This window comes from Urocampus carinirostris, chromosome 5 (genome assembly GCF_059441175.1).
Source record: "Urocampus carinirostris isolate Australia breed hairy pipefish chromosome 5, RoL_Ucar_1.0, whole genome shotgun sequence".
In the NCBI taxonomy this organism is placed as follows: Eukaryota; Metazoa; Chordata; class Actinopteri; order Syngnathiformes; family Syngnathidae; genus Urocampus; species Urocampus carinirostris.
Window position 1 is genome coordinate 31888012 of NC_142353.1, and position 12544 is coordinate 31900555.

The 12544-nt window shown below is 39.0% G+C and overlaps 1 protein-coding gene across 1 annotated transcript in view; it reads right to left on the minus strand.

Moving 5' to 3' along the window:
- The window catches only part of lrrc8ab (leucine rich repeat containing 8 VRAC subunit Ab), a 19028-nt gene continuing 6484 nt past the window's right edge, over positions 1-12544 (minus strand). Inside the window, exons 3-4 of the mRNA XM_088336462.1 lie at positions 7448-9566; positions 1-5215 (exon numbers count right to left, since the gene is read on the minus strand). Of these exons, the coding sequence (XP_088192588.1) occupies positions 4940-5215; positions 7448-9559 (2388 nt within the window). The 5' untranslated portion in view covers positions 9560-9566 and the 3' untranslated portion in view covers positions 1-4939. The remainder of the gene's footprint in view (positions 5216-7447; positions 9567-12544) is intronic.

Sequence of the window (12544 nt, forward strand, 5' to 3'; positions counted from 1 at the left end):
AAACGAGCGCGTCAGTAATTCACTCATTGACGAGTCACACTTATTTATAAGAAAGAATTGTATTTTATTTTCATTTCATATTCACGCATGACACCAAAACAATTTCATTAGGATATATTTAACATAAGTATTGTTATGAGACAGTTGATCAACAGATATTGAGAAATAGATTTGCTCATCAATTACCTCCTTCGAGTTCCAAAAAGTTCTAAAACAGGGGTCACCAACGTGCTAACTGCGGGCCAGAAGTATCTACCCAAGGAGACCTGAAAAGCTCATGGATAGGTTCTGAAAATGGCTCACCAAAGACATGTTATTAGGATTTTCTAGGAAACATGGGCATTAGTTATCAATGATATGAGCAGAGATTTTACCTCCAGCGCCTAGAGGAATTATTGCCACATTTAAAGCGCCATACTTCTATTTTGAGAAGCAATTGTGTAGTGTAGCCAAATCCAAATTATTTCAACATTTCATGTTATATTTACAGTGAAAAAAACATGAAAGTAGGTGTTGCAAAAATATTAGGCTCTTGTTCTTTCACATCAACTAATAACTCCAGACACTGGACATCACCCTGAAAACACTATCTCTACTGTTAAAAGAGGGGGTGGCAGCATCATGTTCTGGGGTTGCTTTTCTTACAGGGGCAAAGGAAGCTAGTTAGATTCTGAAAGAAAATCTGTTGGGAGTCTGCAAAAGACCTGAGAATGGGGCGGCCCTAAACATAAAGCAAAATGTACAATGGACTGGTTCAAAACTAATTATATAAAGGTGTTATAATGGCCAAGCCAAAGTCCAGACCTCTATCCTACAGAGCATTTGTGGGAAGATCTGAAAAATCCTGTGAAAAAACAATCACCGTCAAACCTTGTGAAACTGTTTTGTAAGGAAAAATGGGCAAATATTCCCGTTACAAGATGAACACAACTCGATCCAAAAAGACTTGTGGCTAAAGGGGGTCCTAAAGCACTAACTCAAAGGGGGTTTTGCAACACCTACTTTCATTCTTTTGTTTGTAAGCACAATATAAAATGTTGCGTTTGTTTTAATCTTTAAGTTAAAAGCCTGAAGCGCCAGAAGCGCTAATCAGTAACAAAAAACAAGCTCCCCTCATTAAAAAAGGTTGGCGACCCCTGGTTTGAAAAGATTATAACAATAAAAGAGTAACCCATGGAACACTATTACATCAGTTGTTTCTTTCTTTTCTTTTTTGAGGGGCCAAGTAGTCTTTCACATGAGCTTTAAAAGGTGGTCGAGTATACAAAGTATTAGCCTCACAATAATAACCCAAAAATGACCCAAAGGTACATACAAGCAAAAAGTGAACTGGAGTTAAGGCATGCGACCCTAACACACAGCTGCTAAAAAAAATAATACAACAAAATCTCACCCTCAAAAATGTCAGTTAAATGACTTTCGTTATAGCTTTAAAATGACAAAACGTACATTGGTTTTCACTCCATCAAAGTAATTGTGCGTATCAAGTGAACATCTGTGCAGTCTTGGAATCTCCATTTAGATATACTGTACAGTATAAGAAAGTCCCTAAATTCCCAAGTGTTGAGCTAGATAGGCCTTGATAGGGTTCCTATGTAACACTGATTTAAAAAAAGATAAATTTCTTGTAGTCAAGGCATTTCTTCATTGTTCCTCTGAGTTTTTTTTAACTGTTTTGTATACTGGATCAAAGACTGTTTCTTAAAGATTCCCACCTAACTGCATCATTTAAACCTGGGGTGGGCAAACTACGGCTCGCGGGCCACTTAAAGCTTGTCAGGCTTTTTAATACAGCCCGCCAAGGGAAAAGGAGTACTACAAATAAAAAGTTTTGATACCACGTTTGTAGCAAGAGTACCTTTGTGGTCCCACATATACTGCATGGTGTACATTGAAATCATGGAAATGTAAATTTTAAAACCATTTTTAACAGTGCATTTTTCAGTAATTGTAATTTCATTATGTACTCATTTTTTAATTACGATATTTATATATATATATATATATATATATATATATATATATAATGCAAAATAATACACTTTTGCATTTTTTTGTCTTTTTTTTCCTAATGGTGGGCCGCGAGAGACTGCACCTCCTTTTAGCAATCAGTTCTGCAGGCCCTGAGGCATAATAAGATAAAGCTGTTGGTTAAGTCATCCGATTTCAAGTTGGCAGAGCCAGGGACTTCAAGCAGGCGTGAGGAAATGTCCGCGGTTTCACAAACTATGATTGGCTAGGGGTCCGTAACGAAAATATCACAACAAAAAAGTGAAGAAAAACACAGTACTCCCGTGTCCACTGCTTCTGTCAAACTGATATTTTCATCCTTAAACAGAATAATACCGTATGCCAGAAAAACGACAGGACAGCCTCGACTTTACGCATTAGCTTTGATAGCGATAGAAAAGAACTTCTTGATGAAACCAAAACACACAGCGCATCTATAAGACAGAATAATTGAAATCTTTATGGACACAAAATCCACATTTCTTCAAATAAAAATGATTTTTGGTGAGTAATATTGGACTATACAGTATTCCTAAATACAAGTGCAATTTTATGGGTATATCACTGATGCTTGTTTTGTGTTGCAGCTGTAAATGTTTTATAAGCCATAAAATAGTTATTGAGGGTTGGATTGATTGGGACGTAGCAGTACGGAAGGCATAGGTGTGGAATGCACGACCCACCACTGTTTTTTTCTGATGGTATGTTATTAAATTTGGTGCTTTTGAAGGGGGCATAATATCCATCAATTATCTGCACCGCTTATCCTCGGTAGGGTAGCGGGGATTGCTGGAGCCCATATATCCTCGGGCAGTGGGCACGGGACACCCTGAACTGGTTGCCAGCCAGTCGCAGGGGGGGGGGGGGGGGGGGGGGGGGGCTGGGGGGAGATAATATATTTGCTTTAATTATGAGTGTTTTAAAACTCAATTGATAAAATGGTCTATTAATAAACAAATATAAAAGATGTACATACAAATTCCTGCATGCATACTCATTCATTAATACATTTTCGAAAAATTGGAACACAAAGGAGCCCAAGACTCAAAAAGTTTGCCCACCCCTAATCTGGACCAAGCAATCGATCACCGCACATCATCTGAGAGGACCCAAACATGCACTCTCACACATACTCATATATTACACATATTCTCATATATTAAGCAATTCGGGTCATGTTTTTCTTCTTCCTTCCTTTTTTTTTTTTTTTTACATTATATGCTCTCAGCTTGAGATTAGAACAACCAAGACAAGTAGATCAAAGTAACATGGAGCAGGTGTAAATGTTTGATTTAAACCTAAAATGATTGTCAACTTGATGGGTTTTAAAAGATGCAACACAACAAGATATAACGAGCTAAACGTTCATACGTTTTGTTTAAGTTCATGAAGTCCTTGAAAGGAATTAAATGTACAGATTGATTGAAACACTTATTATATTTGCTGGTTTGGATATTATGACATAAAAAAGACCATGCAGGGTCACCTTGGCATCTCAGTGGCTTGCCGGTTTCACGACAGGTCCAAGAATACAGAAGACTGTCCTCTTAAAAAAAACATGAGAATTTCTCCATACAGTTGGCCTGTCATTTTGCATACTTACAGAAAATTCTCCTCTGTTGTCCAGATGCATAAAAATGTAAACAAACATTGCAATGGCACTGCTTTTTCAATTTCCCTTCGGGATCAATAAAGTGTTCTTGTATTATTGCTAAATAGCCAAAAGAGTTGGTCTGAATGTACGTCCAAAGAAATGGCTGGGAAGATAAGCGTTAAGGGTAAACTAAGATTTCTTTTTTCAATCAGGCACAGAACGTGAACTGTTTCACCACAATGATACAACTATGTTGCAAAATATTACACGTGTGGGTGGGCTCGATAAGTTTAGTCTCAAAGTTAACTGGTTTGGCTTGTTTGTGGTAGAGCTGTGACGTGATTGGAGGAACACAATAATTTCAAAATGGCGAACCCCATTAAAAAAATGTAAAATATACAGCAATTGTAGTGAACAGTGATTGCATACTGCTCATTTCTGCTTGGAGGTAAGAGATTGTGGCTGTCGGTTGTGTTATTTGCTGCGTGTGTCACTGTTAGTATACATTTTGTCCAGCCATCTCACCATAAGCGCTGAGGCTGCCGAGGACTTTCTTATTTTGTTTGATCCTGGTTGGGGCTCGTTGGCTGCCCTCCGTGTGTTGTTTGGCTGGCCAACCTGGGGATCGTGGGGGTTTTGCAGTGTCCCTTGGTTCATTTGCAGTGGGCTTTGCACTTATCGCCATAGCCCTTGCAGCTTTTTATTGTTGGTTTCCGGTTAGCATGGCTGCTTAACATGTTTTTTGATCGGCTAGCCTGGATTTAGCCCCAGTTTTTCCATGTTCCTAGGTCTGTCTATTCCTGCAGTCACCTTTTGTAGATCAGTCCAAGTCAGCCCCCTGTTGGCAGCTCTCTGTGTTTTTTTTTGCCAGCTAGCCCCTTTTTGGATGCTCGCCCTTTGTTGAACCATTACTGCATCTACCTGCGACACAATGCCTAGTTATTCTCCACAAGAACCACCAAAACTTCACTTCAAAAACTCATAACCTCTTCGACTAACACATAAAACAAAATGGCAACAGACTTGCTAGGGTGTTGGTGTTCCTCCGACAACGTCACAGCTCACTATGACGAAGACAAGACATACTTTCTTCAAACTGCATTATCTCGGAAAATAATTTGAAAAAAAAAGATAAAATATATATTGATTTTATCCAAAAAACATGTTGTATTTCCTCACATTTTTCATGTTTAAAATTTTAGGATTACCTTTAAAAGTAGTATTGTGCCAAATTAGGTGTTCCCTACTTCTTTGTTGGCTGTACGCCATCTTGTCTCGGGGGTTGTGTTCATTCCCTTCCTCAATTAGCCACCCTGTTGGCGATTATCCATTGACTCAAATCTGCTCTTTGTCCATCCTCCACAACTGCTCTTTGACTTCGGTGGGCAGGGTGTTGAAGAGGTCCTCCTCCACCACGAGACCAAGTTTCTTGAGTTGCCGGCACTCGGCCAGCTCCACCGGCAGACACTCCAGGCGGTTGCCCCTCAGCTCCAGTTGCGTCAGCCCGGTCAACTCGCCGAAGCGTGACGGTAGAGACTGCAGGCAGTTGTTGCCCAGATTCAATGTGCGCAGTTTCTTGCACTGGAAGAGCTCATTGGGCAGGCTCTCGATCTTCAAGTCAAGATGGTTCGGTCGAGAATAAATGAAATAGGGAAAACAACAATTAGAAAGAAAAGTTGTCAAGCAATTGTTAGTGATACAAAAATAATTTAGCAAATCAAAAGAAATTAACAGTGCATACACGCTATAAAGGTTCCATTTAATACCTCTTACAATACTCGTTTCGACTGTTGGATGGCTAATGCTACTACCTAACTAGTTATCAATACTCAGCTCAAATAGTTTTCTTTTCCAATTAAGAATGCTTCTACAACAATAAAGATTTTCCTTATATTTAATGGAAAAAAAAACATCCAACAAGGGGAGTGTCTATATATCACCAGGTCGCACTATAAGACCACTCGAGTATCTTGCATACTGGGTCAAAAAAAAAAACTTTTTTGGGGTCATTGAGATTTTCTAGGAAGCTGGATATCTAACCTGCATGGTATTTAGTTGTTGACTGAGCCTGTTTTAACCTTCAATAAATATACTGTTAAAAATATTGTGATAACATCCTAAAATGTTATTTTAAAGATGCTTTTCAAACTAGTAGCCGTTTAGGCTAATCAGTAACAAAATAGTAGCTCTCAACTTCAAAAAGTTTGGTGACACCTAGCCTAGAGAGTGGTGATGGGAATTATTTTTAGAGAACCGGCTCGGCGCACTAAATATGTTTATGTCGCTTTATTTAGTAATTGCTACTAAAAAATGATAGATTTTATTTATTCAAGTTACGGTGAATTTATATCTACAAGTAATCTAAACTTTTTATACAAACGACTAAAGTCTAAACATCAAAGCGGCGCTTCGGTGTTTTTTCTTCCCGTTTTGACAACTACACTATGGATTACTTCTATCCTATGGGACATGGGTTTTAGCGCACAAAAATGCGTGTATTCAAGGAATTTCAACTCCTTGCCCTGAAGAATTCTCGTGCCGGCGTGATGAAGGGGCCTATCGTGGAAGAAGAGCCGGAGCTAGCGAAGCGGCTAGCGGCGTTATAAGTCTTCGGTACCATCCGTAATCATGGTAAATGCGAACTCATGACCAAATAAGATCATCGAGTGCTGGTGGAAAACAACGAAGCGCACAGGGAGCGCAGTTGCTGTGTTTTGCGGAAACGTGGCTCACGTTTAGCATTCCGGACGCTAACGTGTAGCCACCCGGAGCTACCCGGCTTCAACGCCGCTAAACAGAGACACGAAAGCCGGGGGGAATCGGAGAGGAGGCGGACTTGCTAACACGAGGTGGTGTATCCCTGGATTTTCACAAAGAAAAGTTTTCCATCTGCCGCAGGGATGTCGAACTTTTGGACTGGCGTGACGTCATCCACTCCGCTACAAGCACCCCTAGGGCATCATGTTAATCTGTTAATAAACAACGGGGTAGACTGCTGGAAGTGTGAATTTCCCTACGGGGATGAATAAAGTATCTATCTATCTATTTATCTAGTACAACTAACACCCTCAAACACAAAAATAGTGAATTAAAAATGTCTACTTTTCAGGGAAACAACAAATAATCTATTACACACAATAAAAAAACATTTGGCTTTTTTATACGTAACCAAGTTTAAAAATAAACTCAAGGTCCCGAGGAATACACAAAATAATATAATATAAAGACACAATATTTAAAGGACCGGATTATAGGGCTGTACTAGAGAGGACTTTATGCTTATAGGATAGGGTTCTTAGTGGTGACACAGACAATCAGGATATGTGACACATTATAGTTATTAAATATTTAATTATTTACTCATATTACTATGGGCTTATTTTTTTTGGCCTCCTCCTGGTGTCACAAGACCCTGATGTCAAAAGACATGCAAGTTATGTGACGCTTAACCTGCAGGCACAGGTCAACTATAAGGGTAAACTTCTAAATGCAAAATATGCTAGTCATAGCTTTGTAAGACTAAACCTTGGAATATTCCCTATGGACCAAATGAGGATTTATGATCGTTTTAATAGGTTTCAAAATTTCTCAATAAAGCTCTGGAAAAGCAGTAAACATGTAAAGTGTAAGTGTGAGCTGCCGCTACTCTTGCAAGTGTAAACCAAGCTTAAGTGTTTGTTGATTTGGATCAAACAAGAACCAAGATTCTATGACACTAAATCAACACTTAGTGTACCACAAACCTGTCAAATACTGCTAAAAAGTAGAACTGATTGCATTATATTGGGGACATTTTCAATCAAAAATAACAATCAGGTCAGGTTCAACAGGTCATATACTCACTCTATTGGCAGTCACAGCAAGGTATTGAAGGTTCTGCAGGGAGCCAATTTCAGGTGGAATATTGGTTAAATTGTTATGGCTCAGGTCCAGGAAGCGAAGCTTGCGACAATAAAACAACTGGCCAGGAATCTTCTCAATTTTGTTTCGGTTCAGATAAAGTTTCTCTAAATTGGTCAGAGTGCCGATCTGAATAGGAATGTAGGCAATCTGATTATACCAGAGTTTAAGGCAGACCAGCCTGTGCAGGTGCTGGAAGCTGATGATCTCCTCTATAGTTTTCAGATTGTTGTCCTTCAAATCGATCTCTTGTAAATTATGCAAGCTGAAGATGGAGTGTGGTATCCGCTCCAGATCACAACGGATCAGCTCCAGCTCGGTCAAGTTGACCATTTTCTTCAAGCTGTTGAGCACAATTAGCTTGGTGCCTTCGTTATTGACAGACAGCTTCTGCAAGTGCATGCCCACGTCAGTGACCACCTGAGGCAGTTTGGTGAGATTGCTCTTCAAACGGAGGACCTTGAGACGTTTGAGCTCCCTTAGACCGTCGATGACGATGTAACGGTTGTTCTCTGCGCTAAGGTTCCCGGTCAGATGGAGCTCACTGAGGTTCTTCAAGCTATAAATCCATAAAGGGATCTCTTTAATATCCGTGAACTTGATGTGCAGTGATTTCAAATTCTCCCGCAAAAAAGCCAGGGCTGGAGCTTCGATTTTGGCGGGAGTGTGGTAAAGCCACATCTCCCGCAGATTAACCAGCTGAGCGATTATCGGCGGAATTGTCACATCTGGAATGAGCTCCAATTTGAGAACCTCGAGCTCCATCAGGTCAAATACAGTGTCAGGAATTCCACTCAGCATGAAAAGATGAAGCTCCAATTTCTCTTGGGAGTTCTTGGTGATCCTCTGCCTGAGCTTGTCCAGGGTCCACTCATTGTTGAGGTTGAGCTGCCTCAGTTTGTTTTCGCTCACTTCTGAGAGGAACACGGCAAAGCGCTTGGAGTAAAGCGGGTCATACTGATCGATCATATGCAACATGAACGCAAAATCGTTCTTTACGTCTGGTATGTCGCTGTAGCTGCTCTCTTCTCGTATCGACTCAAAGGAATATTTCTTGAGAGAGCGCCGCAACATCCAGCACAACGTGTACATGCAGATAAACCCGTAAACGACCACTAAGCTTATGTAAAAACATGCCAAGATCTTGAAAAGCGTAGCAAGCGGATGAGCGCAGCGATAGACGCTGTAACCCGTCAGACTCTCAATATCCACATTACAGTCCACGCTGAACCTGATATCGTTCACATAATACCCTGTATAGCAGATTATCAAGATGAACTTGATGACCTTGATAATAGTCTGACGGATGTAAAGCCTGTACACAATGTCCCCTTCTTCAACATGAATCCGGAACTTCTTAACTTTTTCAAAGAGAGCTTTGGCCTGCTCGCCTTCCTTCTTATCCAAAACCCCAGTCTCCGTCCGATCGACAATACCCTGCTCCAGACGCGTCTTGGTTCTCTGGAGCATGGGAACACTGGCTTCGACGTCTTCGCTGATGACGGACTCTTTGTGCTCCATCGAGCCATTCATTTTCATTGGCTTCGGATCGCTTTCTTCAACCACTGTCTCAGACAGAGCCCTGGTTGTCCACGGCGAGTCGAAACACTTTAATAAAATAGACACAAAGTGCTCTAGCTTGGAGCTAGTACGGGGAAACTTAAACCAAAAGTTGCTACAGGCTAAAAAAATAAGAGTATGGAGTAAAACCAGGTAAGGGAAATACTTGGCGAACCAGTGTAACCTGGTCTCGTAACACACAGCGTCCACGTAGTTGTACTGGTGGCGGTCCAAATCATACTGGATTCCTTTAGGTTCCCATGAAAAAGGTGTGGTGAACGATGCATTCAAGTTCTTCTTGCAGGTCTGATCCACCACCCACTTGCAGGGCAAACATATCATCTTGTCCTGGGTGACCTGCAGAGTTCCACCGAACACCGAGATCATGAGCATAACGATGGAAATGTAGTCCGTGAACACGTCCCACCATGGTTTCAAGATGCGGTAGGCTGGCTGGGTGTCCACAAAGTACCGCAATTCAGTGATGGGGATCATGATTTGTCTGTGAGAAAAAGAATAGATTGACAATAAGGGGAGACTCTTTTTTGATTTATGAGAGTGGAATACAGTAATCCTTTGCTATTTAGCGCTTCAGTTATTGCTGGTTCACTGCTATAAGGATTTTGAATCGAATAGTCTTTATTTTTAATGATATCTATGTATTGTGCATTGTGTTCTGAGCAAAAAGCGACAGCAAATGTTATAACGGGGTCAGGATAGGGAGTGCTTTGGGTCGGTGTGACTTTGTGTGCAACTGTGATAGGCTGGTGTATGCTGTCAGTCATTAACTGCGATAAACTGGTCCCTATAAACCGCGATAAACAGGGGATTTCTGTATTATTGTGAATATACTTGTGAATTGTTTCAAGTTTAAAAATATATAAGGTTTCTTTGAAAGGACTTGTGCACAAAGAAGTTTTTTTTCTGTAAAGGTTTGACAAAAATAATCCTTGACTGTGTTTAATAAAGAACCTCAACTGAATCTGAAAACTTGTGTAACTGAGCTTCTGCCTTTTTTTCAAACTACTTATTCATAGACTCTCCTAAAATAGATATTATGCTTTTCTTTCAACAGGTCCAATCAATCTTTGAAATGGAGTGCCATACTCAATGTGGGACTTTAAGAAAAAAACTCATCACTGAAAGACCATTTTCTGTGTCTTTCCATCATTTAAATTTATATTAATTAAAAGTATCCCTATTTCCATGGATTGTTGGAATAGATCCAAAAACATAGCCATCATATTTGTAACGTACTCGGGGTGGGGTAAGCATTGCTTTTGTACTTATTACATAACTGTTCTAGATAGACTATGGCAGTATTCCGCAACCCAAAATGGAGATTCAAAATAGATGAAAAAGAAACAAAAAATAGAAACGAAGTGTAGAGCTCCAAAAAAAAACAAAAAACAAAAAAAACTAAAAGCCTTTACCAATAAGGTTAAAGGCGAGTGTTTCATTGGTTTTACTTATACAATGGGGGGAAAAACGGTAAAGTATTACTTTTCCCCGCAGTTTGTAAAGATTTTATGATGCAACTATTGAACTTTGGAGTCTTCTTGTGCCATTTAAAATAGATCCCCACACAAAGGGCAACATTTTACTTAAGAATTACATTAATTCAAGGGTCATAAACATAGTGGCCCCCTAATCTTTATTTTTCTTAAGAGAAAATTAGGTTCCTACATAAAAGTTAGTCATTGGTTCTGAATATTTACCTTAAGCTTTACACCGATAGAAAACATCAAGAATGTTTGACCAATTTTTTTTATATTCCAGAATTTTTTGAATTGATGGTATTTTCCATAGCAACTCCTCTTTTTCCAATCAGGAAAACGTCTCCAGAAAAATATTACTGCAGTACCTTACATTACAGCCAACGAACACAGCAACAGCAAATTCAGTAACTAGTCAGTAAAACTAAAATGTCAGGACAAGTAAACTGCAAATTGTGGGTTTAGGCTCCGAAACAGTTTAAGGGCAAGTGTGTTAAATTGTCCAACATAAATGTGCCTAGAATGTGACTCAAAAACTGTTCATAGTGAGACATGTAGTGTGAGATGACGTATCAACCACCAACTAGCTACCTAGCTATCCAATAAATATACTGTATTATGTGAAATAAATATGTATAGATATATTTTAGATATACAGATGTTAATTGTTAACATGAACATTTACAATCTGACTTTTACGAAACACTTGACCTTAAGCAATAAGGTTAAAAGGGAGTGTCTCGTTAGTTTTACTTATACAATGGGGGAAAAAAATGGTCAAATATTACTTTTCCTCCGTAGTTTGTAAAGATTTTATGATGGCAACTATTGAACTTTGGAGTCATCTTGTGCCATCTAAAATAAATCTTCAAACAAAGGGCAAAATGTTACTTAAGAATTAAACTAAGTAAACATTGTGGCCCCCTAAAAACAGCCGGCGGAATGGTTCTGAAAATAGCTTTTCCTTATTTTCAAGAAAATTTGATTTATAGCCGTCATGGTAAATCATTACGATGATAAGTGTTTTTTTTAAAACTGAGTGTTGCCCACGCCATAGCAAGATCCTGGCGGGCCACCAGGATTTAAATGCTCCTGACAGAATCTCATAAACTTGTATTATTAAGAGACATATATATATATATATATATATATATATATATAAATCTCATCTCATTAGCTGCACCGCTTAACCTCAGTAGGGTTGCGGGGGTGCTGGAGCCCATCCCAGCAATCATCGGGCAGTGGGCAGGGGACACCCTGAACTGGTTGCCAGCCAATCGCAGTATATATATATATATATATATATAAAATATATATATATATATTATATATATATATATATATATATATATCAGTATATCCTTTGTAACCAATGACCACCAAAGTTCAAAGAAAATGTCATTAGCATTCTATGTTCATGACAATAAAGAAATTCTTGAAAATCAGCGATACTGCTTTTGAATACTGTAATTTACAATTTCACCAATAGGAGTATTACATTTATTTAAATATAAAACTCAGCATCAGCATTGGAACAATATTATTTATTTTTAGTCCTGATTAGATGAATAGCAGATTTTTTTCGATTAAATTCCTGTCCCGTATTAACATGCTTTGTGCATGTGACTCAGGCATGAAAATGAGAAGGCAGTGGAAAAAATACCATATTTATTTATGTATAACATGCTCCCTTAAACTTGGATTAAAATCTGTGTAAAATTGTGTTACACTTTATTTCAGCTCAAACTAAGCGTTGGAAGTGACAAACAGTGTTGAATACATGCAGCCATGATGCAAATCATTTATTGACGACCATAAACAGTTTACCTACATAAAGAGGACACCGTTAATTTAATGACCATCAAAATTTGAGTCATCATCAGATACACTAAACAGTTGTTTCCACAGTCCTGCTTTTTTGCGTTTATTCTTATCTTTCAAGACGACTTTCTTTTTTCTCCAGTCTCTTACATTCATCTCTGGT